Source organism: Molossus molossus, unplaced genomic scaffold, assembly GCF_014108415.1.
Source record: "Molossus molossus isolate mMolMol1 unplaced genomic scaffold, mMolMol1.p scaffold_m16_p_8, whole genome shotgun sequence".
Taxonomy (NCBI): domain Eukaryota; kingdom Metazoa; phylum Chordata; class Mammalia; order Chiroptera; family Molossidae; genus Molossus; species Molossus molossus.
Genome location: NW_023425402.1, coordinates 92,984,289 through 93,001,055, shown reverse-complemented (window position 1 = coordinate 93,001,055; position 16,767 = coordinate 92,984,289). Strand labels below are relative to the sequence as shown.

At 40.5% G+C, this 16,767-nt stretch overlaps 1 protein-coding gene across 5 annotated transcripts in view; it reads right to left on the bottom strand.

Moving 5' to 3' along the window:
- The window catches only part of ADGRG6 (adhesion G protein-coupled receptor G6), a 139,698-nt gene extending 123,140 nt beyond the window's left edge, over positions 1-16,558 (bottom strand). For 2 of the 5 annotated variants that reach the window (XM_036248061.1, XM_036248062.1), the window contains exons 1-2: positions 14,757-14,861; positions 6,735-6,835 (exon numbers count right to left, since the gene is read on the bottom strand). In XM_036248061.1, the coding sequence (XP_036103954.1) occupies positions 6,735-6,835; positions 14,757-14,758 (103 nt within the window). In that variant the 5' untranslated portion in view covers positions 14,759-14,861. Of the gene's footprint in view, positions 1-6,734; positions 6,836-8,416; positions 8,432-14,379; positions 14,533-14,756; positions 14,862-16,531 lie in introns of those variants that run through there. The other 3 variants (XM_036248065.1, XM_036248063.1, XM_036248064.1) reach the window with 3 other exon arrangements.
- Positions 16,559-16,767: the final 209 nt, after the last annotated feature.

Sequence of the window (16,767 nt, the reverse complement as noted above, 5' to 3'; positions counted from 1 at the left end):
AAAAGATCCTTGTGTTTGGGGATTTGCAAAAATTATGAGCATTATCTCCTTCATGTAGCTTTGCCCAGATTGATAATAGTGATTTGTATAAATTTTAAAATAAAGAGGAAAAGTTCTGAATTTTAAGTGTGTCGGCACAATCCATTATTTGGGCTCTAGTGTGAACACTTTCTTTATCTAAACTAGCACTAGCGACACCAGTCTTGGAGCACAATACACTAGCGGGAGGCCTTTTTTCTGACTCATGACAGTTGATTTACTGAATAAAATTTTGTAATTTTTTAAAAAGTTATCATTTCTAAACCACGACTTGAGGATGTAGCTGTTTTAGGAATGACTGTACCCCAGAATATTTTGACATGCAATGCATCACAATTCAAACTATTTTCCTAAAACCAAAGCTTATCTAAAACATTAATTAGTTATAAATATTTTAATGTTTTTTTAAATCATTATAATTAGTTTTAACCTTAGAAATATAGTGGCAACATAGTCCCTGTTAAATTATTTTATTCCTTTTCTAAAAATTTGTTTTGTTCTGTTGTTTTGTTTTCAGAAAATCGTTAAAAAGGTTCACCTGAATTGGTGACAGCCAACACCCGTATGTTGACAAGACAAGTGAGCTTACTTTCTTTTCAGGTAGAGGAGAAAGGATGTTTTTAATATTGTGACTTCATGCTCATTGTGGAATTAGTATATTTTATCATCTACCCTCCATACTTTTCTCCCCTGTTGCCCTACCCTATAAAATATATCTACTCATCAAAACAGTTATATTTTCCTTTTTTTGGTTCTTTTCCATATTCTTCACTTGCTGAATACTATGATATTGCAATCTAGTACGAATGGTGCCAAAGAGCATATATTCAACTGACTGGAAATAAAAGGAATATTCCTTAAAGAATTATTAATTTGGAAGTGGCAGAAATTATTGTACCTTCCAAAGTCTAGAGTTCCTCAGGTTTATCCTGTCCAAGAAAGTTACCTGCTCAATCTCTAATTCAGTATAAACGTTACCTGCTAAAATTGAAAGGAAATAAACAAAGAAGAAACGTTTAAGATAAAATATACACAATATGGCATATATAAGAAACAGACCCTAACACACACACACACACACACTGTGGTTTAACTGTAGGTTGAGAAAGACTTCAAAGGTTTTAGTACAAATTCCTCTCCATTACTAAGATTCCTTTTTCATGTCCTGATTCCAGTGATGAGGAGGAATTTGACGGACAGCTGGTTTTATTTTTTGGGCAACCAGGGACGGAGAGAGTCATCTGGTTCTTGAGGCATTGACTCAGTTGTCCTATCCCTGCTCTGCAAGTTACTTAGAATAAGTCTGTTACTTCCAGACGACCACCCTTCACATGTCTAAAGATCACCATCTTATTCCTACTGACTTCACTACTCCAAAGTAAATATGCTATTTCCCTAATTTTTGTTTTATTCCGCAGGATTTTTACTCTTAAAAAGAAAAACAAATTTTTACTCAAAAGCAACAAGGTGTGGCTGACAGAAAGGACACGCACCTACGGCCGCAGCCCCCCCCCCCCCAGGCTTCACAGGGCACAGTGCAGACAGAGGTAGCCTGACGCATCCCTCAGATGGCTCTAGGCCTCTACCCTGAGGACCCACCAGCCGAGGCCTGCTATTGTGAACTTGATACAGCTTGACAACCATGCTGGAGGCAGTGTGACCTGACCAGTGAAGACCAGGACTCTGCGCTGACACCCTCTCTTCCTCACACCCTCGGAGGGTATCAGCTTCACCTGTAACCCCATCATACTGCTCAGTCGCTTGAAACTGTCACTGTGGTGGTAAGGCATCCCTAATTCACTGTTACATAACTGATTTGTAGGATTTCATAATTACCTACTTCAAATTCAGGTCATCTCCAAGGTATATGAAGAAAATTATTGGGGAAGTTGCCCCAAAGAAACTTTTCTACACTAGAGCGTGTCTATTCTATCGCATTGGCTCATCTGCTCTGAAGTGCAGAATGGAGCAAAGTCATCCGCAAGCTTGAGACGGTATGATTTTGACCCTGACGGGAAGAAAGTTATTATTACACATTACAGTTTTCTGTTAGTCCATCATTACCCTGGCTCTTTTTTTCACTTGATAAGAATAGTTTGCATATCGCACTTCAACTTTTCAGATACATTTATTTAGTAGTTTTAAGTACACATTAAAACTAAAATGGCTTTAAAAAACCCCACAAAAACTGGCAGATCTATAAAAGGATAATTTTCCTATGCATTTGCAAAAGCTTTCGATCAAATATAAGCATATGTATAAAATGATATGTCTAGCAGGTAAATACAGATTGTAACGCAGTTGCTATTGCAGAATAACTGCTCTTTCTGCAACAGGAGAATGACACAGGGACAAAGAGAAACACAAGATTCCTTTGCCCGGTCCCTTGCCTTCCAGAACGGTGCTGTGCTCTGGGACAGAAAGCTCAAGGTTCCAGCCAGATTGTTCTTTCAGAAACATTTCCCTTTTAGTTACGTATCACAGATATCAGAATAACACTGAGCTTTGAAAAAATCTGCTGATATCATCACTTTTCGGGAGAGAAGGGAGACTCCTCCCCTCAGTGCTCATGACTGAGGTTATCTGTGTGGAAACAGGCTCCTGGTTGCCTAGGGATTCATTGGCTCTTGGCTGTTTGTTTCCCACTCTACTTGAAGCCATAACCTCTGTCTGCTTGAGATACCATCATTCATCTTCGGAGTCATGGGGTGTCATGCCACATAAAAAGAGTTATTATATAAAACACCTTTCAGACATTCTTATCAAGTGAAGAAAGAGCCAGAGTAACGGTTTAGTGACTAACAGAAAAGTATAACAGTCATACACAACAGTCTCTCTGGCCACTTTCTTAATGTAGCTTCTTCTTTTTTTTTTAAAACCAAAGAATTTTATAAGGATTTTTTTTTTGCAAAGTATTAAAGTAATACATGCTCATTGTAACAATGCAAGTGATTCAGAGTTATATAAAGTTCCATAACCTTTCTCCTTCTCACTCCAACCTGAAGATAACCCATATTATGCCCAAGATAACCCATTTTAAAGCCTGTTGTGTATCATTCCGTGTTTTACTAATATGTTTATATAGTCTTATTCAAGTATACATAAGCATAACATATCTCAGTTTTGCAATACAACCTATTACAAATCTGGGATAATCTCATATTGTTCTGCAATTTGCTATTTAATTTAACATTATCATAAACATCTTTCCAAGCCAAGATACACAATTTGACCACACTGTTTTGAATGGCTGCACAGCATGTCACCCTATTAATGTAAAAAAAAGCTATATAACAATTTCTTTGTTGATGAACAATTACAGTGTTTACCAACTGCTTGCTATTACAATGTTACAGTTAAAATAAACCAGCACATATTTTTCTATGTATTTATTATGCTTTTTACTTCTATAGGATAGACACCTACATGCGGGAGTGATGTCAAAGACAAGACACATTCTTTTTTTAAAAAAAAATTCTGTCCATACTTTCCCAAAAGACAGAACCAACAGTGTTAGTGTGTGACCTTTGCCCAGCAACTTTGCTAATGCTATATGTTATGAACCTTTCTACATATTGTCGACCTAGAGAGTGCAAAACAATCAGGTTTTGTAATGTGCACTTTCATGGGGCCAGTTGAAACATTCAGCTGTTATTTTATTGTAGCTCTTATTTTTTTTCTTTCTTTTTTTTTTTTTTTATCCTCACCCGAGGACATTTTTTTCCATTTTTTGTTCAGATAGAGTGGGAGGGAGAGAGAGGAAGAGAGAGAGAGAAACATCGACGTGAAAGGGACACATCGAGTGGCTGCCACCCGCACGACCAACCAGGGCAGGGGACAAACTGCAACCGAGGTACATGCCCCTAGCGGGAACCGAACCCGGGTCTCTCCGGACCGCAGGCCGATGTTCTAACCGCTGAGCCAAACCGGCCAGGGCTATTGTAGCTCTTATTAAAAGTTATATTCATCACTTGTTAAGAGGCACCGCATTCTTTTTCTACATTTCTTTTTAAAATCCTGAAAGACACAGACCTTGTATACTATTTGCTTTGTAAATGCCTTGTGAAAGCACAGATGTAAACTTACCTAACAAGAGGGTTAACATCGCAATTCTGTTATATGAATTCAACTACGGATATTATCTGAATTACACAACAGCATTCTAATTTTTAATCATCTGAACTAAGCGTCAATCTTAACAACTTGGCTATCAAAATCAAATTAACAAAATATTAACAATCAAGAAAGCAACCAAAACCTGCAGACTGTCACTAAAGGATAATATGCTAGTGATTATAGGGCTCCTTTGAATTGAGGGATAGGAAGGCTTATCTGAGATGATAATAATAAAGACCTGAGTATCAAAAAAGAACCAGGTGTGTGTAGATTAGTGAGAAGAGGTATGAGAAGGCATGGTCAAGGAACAGCAAGGCCAATGGGTCTAGAAAATAGTCAGGGTAAGAGATAATAGCAGGGTAGGAGGATGGACTGCAGTGATTGCAAGTGAAGCAGATAAGAAGTAGAAATCAAAAATCTTGTTTGCACATGTGAAGTTGGACGCCTATTATATATTCAAGTGTAGATGAGGTTAATCAAACCAAGAAGTGACTCCAGGGTCCAGGAAGGGGCCAGTGTTCAGGATATGGATTTACTAGACATCGACATCAAGATGCTATTTAAAGGCACTAGACTCAATAAGCTCACCTACGAGTCATCTGGAGACGTGAAAAAAGACAAAGGGAAATACACCATCACAGTGAAGCACGAAATGTTCTTGAAAATATAGTGGTGTTACACCGTGATTTAAAGATAGGACTTTGAAAATTACATCTATCTAAAGCTTTAATATGCAGTATTTTAACTATACTGAGTTACTCATAAGGTAACAAATTTATATTACAATGGCAATAATGACCCCCTAAAATATCGTTGAGTTCGGATATTCATGAGTGAGGCGGTACATTTAAGTGACTCATGTTTACAGATATATAGACACAAAACATTTTGGCTTCATGAGTAAACACACTAACTGTCACAAATTTATTATGTGGTGCATATAAAGTGTTGAGTAATGAAAGAAATTTTTTAAGGAAGGTTTATTGTGTAAAACAGTAACTTAGAAACATGTTTAGGTACTTTGATTCCTAAGTCCTCCAGAATCAGTGCCTCCTTATTGTGTACCCTTGTGCTACTCTCCCCTCTCTCCCAGGTCCAGCACAGCTGAGCCTTTTAATTAGTCTACAATAGGTTTTATTTCATTTATTCAACTTATTAAAATGTTATATATATAAATATATATATCTCAATTAAAATGTTGACATCTAAAATTTTTTTAATCCCAATTTAAAATTTGAAGAAGGCTTGAAAATTTACAAATTCCATGACCTAACAAAAATGAAACAAAACAGACTACAGCTAATTTTAATCTCTTAATTAATCTTACATCATGTGATTGGTTCTTGGAGTATCACTTTGGAAATTTAAGAAATTGTTCAACACTGTGCATCATAAATATCCAATGTATATGTAGTTTCCAGACCCCTTCACACGTGTGTTTCTTCTGGCAATCAACATAATAGAAAGGATGACTATAACGAAATTGAAACAAATACACACAAAAATTCACTCAAAGATCAGTTTTGTTTTGAAGCCATTAAACAAATGCCAGGGATTTCCCAAGCAAGTAGATGAAACTCTTAAAATACCTGATGGCCTGGAAAAACAGTATTTATATATTCAATACAAGTTAAACTTCTTGATCCATAAATAAGCAATTGTAGCAGATACTCTATTTCTATGATTCATTAAATGTATGTTTTGTAATAACATACAGATATATTATAAATATGGTCTATATAACATCTTGGTTAAATCTAAGTACCAAATACACAAAACTTCATGAATAATGATGGTATTCTAAAGAAAAATGTAAAATGAATAAAGCAGTAAAAACTGAGTAACAAAATGAACTTCAGAGAAATGTAGTTTCTCCGTAACAAACCAGATAATGGAGAAGCAGTTTACTTTTAAACAACCTTCAGGTTCTGATGAGCATATTCATAAAATTAGCTGTTTATGAAAAACTTAGCTTTCAACAATAGCTAAAATAATCTTGTTTCAAATGTCAGGGGGAAAAAAGTAGCTGCAAAAAAAAAATGGTAACTACAATTAAAAATAACTGTTTTAATATCATTTTAACTCAACTAAATAAACTTCATGGTCTAAAATTTTAATTTCAAATCCCTGTTTCATACATGGTGATGAAATCAGGATAAATAAAAAGAGCAAAGTCTATACTTTACTTTTTATAAATAAATATATGAAAACTTGAAAAGAGAAAAACTGAGTACTGTGTATTTATTCAATAGTAGAGGAACATCTAGTACAGTTTTAATGCCACATATGTAGCTATCTCATCACTCAACATGAGCTAGATAAACAAATAAAACTAAAAGAAACATGGCAATGATTAAAGAAATATACTCATTAGAAAATAAAACAATGATCAAAGTAATAGTGTGCACACAGAATTCAGAGGGGAGTGGGAGCCATGGCAGAAAGAGCCTGCAAGGACAGAAACAGAAAAAAATGACAACAAATAAAGTTGAGGTTACTTAAACAAACAGCACACTTCAACTGAAGACAATGGCCTCGTTGTTAAATTGGGGGCTTCAGAAAGGGAAAGTCTTACTTACCTGAGTGAGGAACAGAGACAGCACATACAGCAAACAAGAACAAAAGGGAACTTGGCTTCCACTTCCAATGACAGCTCCACATTCGACCTACGTGAAACATCCTGCAATGAAAAAAGCAACAATAACGACCCTCAGAATTCAACAAAGCATCGGGACAGTCGTAGTAAATGTATAGGTTTCCCGCAGGGACCAGCAGATGGAAACCTTCCTCAGTCTTGTTTCTAAACAGGGATGATGAACCAATCACCTCCTTGAGGCTAGTTAGGCCAAAGGAAAAAAAAAATCCATTTATTTTACTTGCCACCTGGTGGCACCTTCCTTATCAGAGAATATGTAATAGGTGACAGCCGCATGAAGACGGAGAAATATTCTTATAATTCAAGGAAGAAAAAATCATTTATTAAGAATAATAAAGCAATTTCAGCTTCAGAGGTTAGCATCACCAGTCACATGACCATCTGGGTGGCAAGAGGATGATTATATCAACATCCCCAATAAGCTCCCAGAAATTTGAACGTTAGGGAAATATTTTTATTTTATAACATCTGCTTCTTCACAAATGGAGATAATTAAAATTAAATTGTCCGTAAAATGAAGCACTGAAGCATTAACATCAAAAAGATTTTCTTTACCTAGCTATCAATGTTTTCATATGGCTAATAAACACCAAGTATTATAGAAAGTAGTAAGTGACATTAGATGGAGGGATGGTACTTTGAAAATTCTCAAATAATTCTTTGTATAACTAACGGTTTAATGTTTTTAAACTCAAAAGTATGCTTAATAATGATTTAGACAGGAATAGTCATATTATCTTGTCTCAAAATAGCGGTTTGATACCTTTCATTGACTCAACCCCATCAAAAGAGGCAAGCCAGAGAAGGGGGCAGCAAGTATAAAAGTAGTTACCAAAAAGGACCCTAAATGGACTGGTGACAAGAAAATCATGAAGCAGGAGGACAAATAAGTAACAGTAAGAAATCTCCAGATCTTAAGTCCACAAAGGGAGTTGGTTATTTTGGTCATAAGTGGTAATGGAGAGTCATTTTGCTTCTAAAAAGAGGGAAGCAACTAATGAGATACTTCAGGGTCACAGTACAAACCAGGAGTTAGGGGTGCTGCTTGCTGTGCAGTCAAATATCCATGCATAACTTATGACTCCCCCCAGAAAACTTAACTACAGTTGTCTCTTAATATCCGCGAGGGATCGGTTCCAGGACCCTGCAAGGAGACCAAAATCCACACGTGCCCAAGTTCCGTGTATAAACCGGTGTGAACAATGCATGGAGTCGGCCTTCTGCCTCCCGGATTCCCCACCGCAGCCCAAAGATGCTGTTTCAATCTGAAGTTGGTTGAATCCTCAGATGGGAAATCAGGGATACAAAGGACTGATTGTATATATTTATTTTTTTTAATCCACATACTATTTGACCCAAGCAGTTCAAACCCATGTTGTTCAAGGGTCAACTGTAATACCTTCTTTGCCTGAAGGTGTCTATCTGAAGTAAAATACAAAATACTAAACAGAATACCAGAGAAGTGGGGAGAGAAATACTCAAGCGAAAACAGACATCAAGTGATTCCCGCACCTGCCTCAAGCCTGCATTTTACTGTTACAGATCATATAAGCAGCAAAGGGAACATCCCCTAACGTCAGACTGACCGGGTTTGCTACTACTAACCCATGTAATCCTTGGGAAACTTACTTGACCACCTTGGGCCTCCTATTTTTCACCTGTAAATTAGGAACAGAAAATGAAATCTCATCCGTAAAGCTGTTAGATGATTAAATCAGACTATGTCCTTTAAGGACAGTGACTGACACTCAGTAAGAACTCAATAAATATTAGTTATTATTATTACCATCATCCTAGACATTCTAATATAAGTGTGGTTATTCTGTCAACAGTGAAATCAAAAGAAAAGACTTAAACAAGTATGGACAATAGGATTAATGCCATAAGCCAACTCCAATGAACTGACTTTGTGGCCACGTCTGGGATCAACTGAGAACAGAAATAAAATAAATACGAAAATGTCAAGTGGTGCCTCAGATTCATGCCATGTTTTTATATTCACCAAACTACAATTTCCAGCAGCATGCAGCTCCTAATGGAAATTCTAAACTAGAGAAAGATTAAGGTCTGAAGATATTTTTTGTATAAAAAAGTATGTTTTCAAATACATCCCTCCAAAATATTTGAAATTAAGAGCACTGTTCTTGTTTATGAGGAGCAATCTGTAGAGTAAGTCATCATCATAATGGATATGAACTCGGGAATATCCTGGAGCCTCTATTCACTGTGTGCTTTGGGGGGCAAAACTCTGAGCCTATTTCCTCTTCTGTCAGTAGGATATTATCCACCAAAAAGAACAGAGATAGCACTACATGCCACAAAGTAAGGGCTTTACAAGAAGTAAATGACAAACTTCTGTCACATGGAAAGTTCACTCATTGGGATGAATGTGTCCATTTCCCACTGATGCTGGATGAATGAGGTGTTTCCCATTCATGCTGAAGATGAATGAGTGTGCTTCTGAGATAAAACCCCAGTTATACATTCAAAAAAGTTTAGATCTAGGAAGACCCAAAATGAAGTCTAACCTCCTCATTTCACAGAGGATGAAACTGAAGAAATAAAGGAGCAGACCAATCAAACATGGCTTGGCGGCCTTATAGATATTAACAGAAGGGTTAATATCCCTAGAGTCGGCCCTAGGGAATGCCCAGCTTCTTAATCTTTGTGGCATGTGACAATTCTCCTCCATCAATATGTGACTAAAGGCCCCCTTTTCAGTTCAAATGCTCTCTAAAACAGGATTCAATGAATTACTTTCATTAGCTTGGCAACACTCGATACTGTTCATTTCATGGGCTCACATAACTTTCCTGAACTATGAAAGGTTCTGACAGTGATGGGTTCCAAATCCAAACCTGAAGCTGTTTTACAAAGATGCCTGCAGTGCTGTCAGACCACCGAGGGCTTGACGCAGTCCAGTTCTGAAGACTCCATCATTCTGTACAGAACGAACACGGGACGGGGCAAGTACTTGCAACCAAACATAAACCATATGACACGCCAACTTTCATCCACTTTACTGTTTACTGAAGAGCAGAAACAAATAAATTAAGAATAGAACAGAGGAAGGAAAGCTCTGTGTGTCTTCTCAGGGGATCATTTAGCAAAGACACGTCCCTGAGATTTAAACAACTTTCTCACAAGAATGGAAAATCCCAAACAGGGTTACTAGGGTTCTAAGTAAGCACTGCAAAAAAAAAAAATAGTACAATCTGTGTCACTTGGGCTGTGGCCTCGAAGTTCCATTGAAGAAAGCAAAAATATTTTTCAGGAAAGGAGAGTCACAGACTTCATAATCTGAAGAATCTCAAAATAACACAGTCAAACCTATCTCACAGGTGACAACTATGATGCTAAACCACTTGCTCAAGAGCATAGATCAGTGGTGACAGAGCCAAAGACCCACCACTCTGTCCCTGCCATCCAACTCCCCTGTCTTTCTGAGAACCAAACTACTTGGATGGCAAACCTGCTTCTCCTTTTCCATCTGTATAGGCCACAAAACAATACACTTGAGTCCTGCTGTCTCAGGCAGCTTGAAAACTTAACCCTTTCATAGGAATGTTTTGTTGTGAATCCTCACCTAAGGATATGTTTTCCATTGACTCTTTTAGAAAGAGTGGAAGGGAGGGAGGGGGGAGGGGGGAGGGAAGGGGGGAGAGAGAGAGATGAGAGAGACATATCCATTGGTTGCCTCCCACACTCAGGGACATGGGACCAGGGAGCCAAGTTCCGGCTCATGACCCGGAATGGAACCCGAAACCTTTCGGTGCACAGGCCGAAGCTCTGACCATTGAGCAACCAGCCAGGGCCATGGGCATTGTTTTATATGTGGGTATAACCCTTTGTGGACATGACTGAATGCAAATGCATCACTGAACTCATCTACAAAACCTATCACCTTTCATCTTTTTGCTCCTTTAAACATCACAGTTTAAAGAGAAATTTGTGAAGAAATGTGGAAATTGGTGGAGAAATCGATATGCTATGAGTTCTATTGATACCAGCAATAATTAGAATTAGCTGGCTCTCCACATCCCAGCTGTATTTCTACGGCAAACCCCCGCGAAGGGGCGCGAGGAGGGCCCGGAGCACACTTAATCTCTCCCGAGTAAAAACAATGGTGAGCTGGTTCATTCAAGTCTGCTCATAATTGTATTTATTTCTTCTTCTGGCGAAAGATCGTGTTCCTGAGCCTCAGCAATGGATGAAAAGGGAACGTGCTATTCTATGACTCAAGATCTCTTACTAAATTGGGATCACCTCGCTTCAAAAAGGCAGAAAGGTTAAACTAGTCTCCAAATCTGCATAAATATTGACCCTTGCTTTAGCTGTAACATGCAGGCTCCCTCGAGCCCTGGCTGGTTTGGCCCGGCGGTTAGAGCGTCGGCCCGTGGACCACAGAGTCGCGGGTTCGATTTCGATTCCAGTCAAAGGTGCATACCCGGGTTGCGGTTTGTCCCTGGCCCTGGTCAGGTTGTGTGGGAGGCAACTAGTCGATGTGGCTCTATCACATCGATGTTTCTCTCTGTCTCTCTCTCCCTCCCTCCCACTCTATCTGATAAGTAGAGAAATATCCTCAGGTGAGGAATAAAAAAGGAAAAACATAAAATAAAAGTCACCCCTGAGAAATATACATACATGAGTACATGTAATTGTGAAAATATGCCAGTGTTTTGTAAAATGTTACTATCGGGAGAAACTGAGTAAAGGGTACGCAGGATCTCTTGGTATTATTTCTGACAGCTGCATGTGAATCTACAAATACCTCAATAAAATTTTCAATTAAGGAAGTAAACCCTAAATCCCTGATGTATGTAACTTACTCTCAGATATTTTGTAAAAAAATTACGTGTGCGTGCACGCGTGCGTGCGCGCGTGTGTGTGTGTACAGGGTGGAGGAAAGGAGAGAGGAAGAAAAATGATAAAATAAATGTCAGTATTTATAAGTGATTCTGTATAAGAGTATACAGGTGTTCTCTGTACTATTCTTGTAACTTTTCTGTAGATTTAAAATTATTTCTAAATAAAGTTAAATACACACATATGCATTTGCACTAAAGTGTATCAATATTTATCTTATGACACATTCATTCCTATTGAGTAAATCATTGCCAATTTGATAGAAGTAGTGCCTCATTTGGATTTCCTTTATTTGGATTGGCATGTTCAAGTTATTTGCAGTATTCTATTACAATATAAATGGTTTTCTTACTGTCTGTGATTTTTTTTTTTACCAATTCTAAAGTATGTTTAACCTTTGACATACTTGCGACGATGTTTTAAATACAACAATCTTGAACTAATCTTGATTTCCTTAAAGAAAACTGAATAATTCCATCCATAGTATTGCTTATAAAGGAAAGTAGGATGATACTCAGGTAGCCACACTTGAGTTTTATTAGCATTTTTAGTTACAACTGAAATGTTCTTTAAATGTTATCGCCTCAGTATGCATCCAATGTAGATAATGTAATAATGTCAGCCAATCAGAAATGCAAATGGAAAGATACAGTTATTGCCCAAGCATGCCACACACATTGAACAAAGTCTTTTTCTATTTAGTCTAAAGTCTAAATAGTCTTTAGAAACTTTTAATCATCCCATCAGAAATATAAACTCTGGAATACATGGGCAGTTTAAAAACGGTCAGGTTTAAGGAAGCAGTTTTAAGTTTACTTTTAATATATAAACTAATTCTCTTTCAAATCATTATTTCCAGAAATCAGAGTGACGTGTCCAGTTAGGCAGTAAAACTGCAAGCTTCTAATATTTCCCATAAGCCAAGAGACAATAGCCTCATTCACCATTCACATTGGAAAAGCACAATGTCATGTAATTTATATAAGCCATAAATGGAACAGTAGTTTTATGAAGCTTGCGACCAATTAATGCAAGTCTTGTTAAACCTACTAAATTTCTTAAGGTATGAAAAACATGCAGTCACCACAACTCCGAAATACATTTACAAAAGTCAGTACGTAGTAATTTCAGAACTTGAGCATAATGACCTATAAATACCCTTTCTCTACAAACAGTAGGCAGAAAATATACTTAGTTTGTATACTTGAAACTATTAAAATTTAACAGGTAGTATAGTTTATGTTTCTCATTTTAACTTTTTTCAAAACAGTAGAAATATTTACCTTGGAAAGGTTGGTGTTATTTCCACATGTTCCAACATACTAATATCTAAAAAGAATCTGATCATCTTAAGCCATTGCATATGAATTAGAAACAGCAAAATGGACAAAACCACAGTTATTATCTAGCAAGAAATGGGGAAAACTTTCAGCAAACACAGCTCAATAAAGAACTCAACCAGGGTACTAAACTCTATATTTCATGTGATTAAATATTCATACTTTCACTCTATAATGACATAAGATTTTTTAATCATGTTCAAATTCAAGTGGGCTATATACCTTCATTTCAAATCAGGACATTTTTCCCATTACCTGTTGATTATTTTCACATCTTTTATTTTAAAAATTGGTATTCACATTTTATTTTTATGTATAACATGCTCCCCCCCCCCCATAAGATCTACATTACCTAGGAAAGCTGAAAGAAAGCTAGACAAATATCTGCTGTTAGAAACCCTACTATATTTTCAGAAAAAAAGTGAAGTTTAAAACAAACTCACATTCGTTAAAAATGTGTCGCCTTTATATGAGCACAACTCTTACATGAGACTGTTGGCTGTATCCCAAAATAAATTATTTCAGGCTATACCTTGACAATTCCACTGGCATAAATAAAACTTTAAAACTCACAGGTGGGAATGACCTCACATGCAGTTTTAATTAAATTAAATAGTTCCTTTCTAATTATACTGGTCACTGCCAGGAATAGAACTACAGAGTACTAGGCTTATGGGCATTACTCTTTTTCCTAAAAATGTGTACTAAGGGGACTTGGAGGTGAAGGTACAAGGAAGGGAAAGACAGAGAAGGTGTGGGGGTGTGTGTGTCTTTTGCCAGGTAGTAAATGTAAGAAGAAATTTAAATAGAAATAAATAAGGATCCAGGGGTAGGGCGGTTTACTATCAAGTTCTAGAAACTCTTGTATCTTAGTCAGCGGAAGGGAGAAAACTGTCTATCAGGGTGTCTGCCCAAGGTTAAATAAAACACCAGAGGTAAAATTACATATTACAACTTCGGAGTTGGCCACAAAAATAAGCTTGGCCCTTCTGAGAACAACCTTCCTTTTTTCCATTCTGGAAGGCCAGGCAGGCCGAGCTCGGTTCCCCTTTTTACGGGTAGTTCTGAAGCACCTCACCACTTAGATGCTAATTCCATAGAAGCAAAACCTATTATTAGGTTTCGCTAACCTTCTCTTCGCCCGGTACCCTCCCCCGCACTTCTAATTCTATACAAGTCCCCCAACCGATCCCGTCACATAAATGGCATATTCCCTAATTACTTTTTAATCTACAAAGTATAAACCAAGGACCTTTTCTGCCCGCTTTTTAAAAACCATTCTAATAACCCAAAGGTCCAAGAATAACTTCTGCAGCCAAGGGTGACAATGTGTAAAGTCAACATTTCCCCGCAGCCCCGTACCTTCCAAGCCCCCAGGTGTCGGTCCAGGAGAGCGCTCTCTGGGCTGGGCACGGCGCCTGGACGGGGAGCTGGCCTGCTACTCCTGGTTCAATTTGAATCGAAAACACGCTTTCCCCATTCTTGAAGCCCTGCCCTTTTTTATTATGCTTTACACCGCCCAAATGTGAGGTTTACCTCTCCCTGGAAAAAAAGCAAGCCGCACACACATGTCACAGCTCCTCCTGGCAAAACTAGCTCACTCCTCAGTGCCTGGGGGCAAACTGAAGACAAACCGGTTTATTTTGTCAATACGGTCGAAGTTCTTACAAAATCATGGGGGTGGGGGGGGCACGCAGGTAAAGGTGTGTTGGAATTCTGCGATGCGGGAGGAGACTTACATGTTGGCATTACTGCACGGAGGTCCCCCGGGGCTGCGCGGTCATCCTCCCCGGTCTGTCCCGGCGGCTGCTCCCGGCAGACCCTGGCGCCCGGGCCGAGCGCGGGGGTCGGACCGCCGATCACGCTCTTTGCGGGGAGCTCATGGGGCCCCGCAGCGCTCCCCGCCCGCGCTCCGGGCCGCAAGGTGGAAGGCCGGGCCGCGGGGTTCGAGGGCGATCGCGGCGGCGAGGGGCAGGCGGGCCGGCAGGTTCCTCTTTGCGGAGAAGTTGAAGCAAAGTTGGGGCGAGGAGGTGGAGGCAGCTGGTGCTCCGGGCCGCCGGCCGGGTGGGTGGAGGGGTCCGACTCCGCAGGTCCTCGCCCCGCCGGCGCGAGGCGGCACGTGGTCCCCCGTTTGTGGCTCCCCCCAAGCGCCCCCGCCTCCCCGCGGGCTCAGCTGCTCGCGGGCCGGTCCCCTCCGCCCGCGCTTCCGGCGCCGAGCGGGGCCCGCACTGGGGGCTCAGGTGCGGCTGCCCCGGCGGCGCGGCGTCTGGCCGAGCCCCGGCCCGGCGCTGCCCCCGGCTCTGCGCTGGGCGGCGGGGCCGTCCCGCAGGCGCAGCCCCACCCCGGAGCTGCAGAAGCGCGGAGTCGCGCTCCGGGCACGGGCGGCCAGGGGGGCACGGGCGAGGGTGGAGAGTGGCCTCGGGCCAGGCTCAGCTCCCAGGCGCTGAGGGGACGGGCAGACCTGGTGGTCACCCGCACGCAGGTCGGGAGCCCTGAATCTGGAGACCCTCCGCGCACGAAATCAGAAGCTGGAGCGCAGGAGGCGATGCGGGCAACCCTCCCTGGCGCTGGGGCTCTGCGCCCAGCCCACCCGTCAGCGCCCCGGACTCCCCCGCCAAGCTCCAGGCCGCTGCCCCGCTTCTCTTTTACTGGTCTGCGCCTTTCTTTTCCGCTCTTCCCTTTTCTGTTTCTGCCTCTTCTCTTCCTCTTCTTTTCTCCCCCTCCCTCTCTCTTCCCCCTCCCCTCTCTTCTCTCTCATAATCAGAGCGGGGAGTCCGTCTGTCTTCAGAGCACACTCAGCCACACTTGACCATCACCACATCTTTGGGCCCTGGGGAGAGAGGGGGTACAGGGGTTGAGTACCCCAACACGCCCGTCTCCAGCCAAGGACGAAGGCCAGCTTTAAGAGCTGGCTGAACAGGCGGCGGCTTCAGGACTCCTATGCCCACCACCGCGCCCACCACCGAAATAGACCCACTTGTTTGTTGACGCCTGTATGTAGTTGCACAATAGAGGCTCATACTTTTGGCTTAGAATTTTGTATTCTGTTTAAATGCATCTAAATACCCCCAACTGGTAAAACTTTCAATCTTTGCCATTGCCCATGATTTGAATTATTCAAATCCCTTCTAGAAAGAACTGGGGTGTGTGGAGGGGGGGGGTGCATTGCTGTGTAAACAGCCTCAAGGTCTGAGAGTGGGAAAGCCAAACTTGGCAGGAGTAGTGACAAACTGCCTGGTCCACGATTTGGCCTGGGACCCTACTGCCTGAACACTCTGCTGTTTCACTGGGACTCAGGAACAAGGCTACATAAGTCATATTTTTCTTTCCAAGTCTGCATCATAGAAGAAGAAGAAGAAGAAGAAGAAGAAGAAGAAGAAGAAGAAGAAGAAGAAGAAGAAGAAGAAGAAGAAGAAGAAGGAAGAAGAAGAAGAAGGAGAAGGAATATTAACAAGGGGCTTGGAAGATGTTTAAATAACATTTTATTCAGCACTGTTGATGCAAATCGACTTACTCATTTGCGGAAAGTCCACTGCCTGAACTCCAGTGCTTCTCTAAAGTAGCTGTTCAGCAAACGGATCTGGACACGCCTCCTGAAGACCAGAAGAGAGAAGAAGGACTCACACTTGTCACACTTGGAAAGAAGTTCCCTTCCCTTTGTGTACTGCCAGAATTAATCCACAAAATGCTAGAGACAGAACTATGAACCAGAACTGTATACACCTTCAGAGCCAGAGCAGCCCAGCGTGA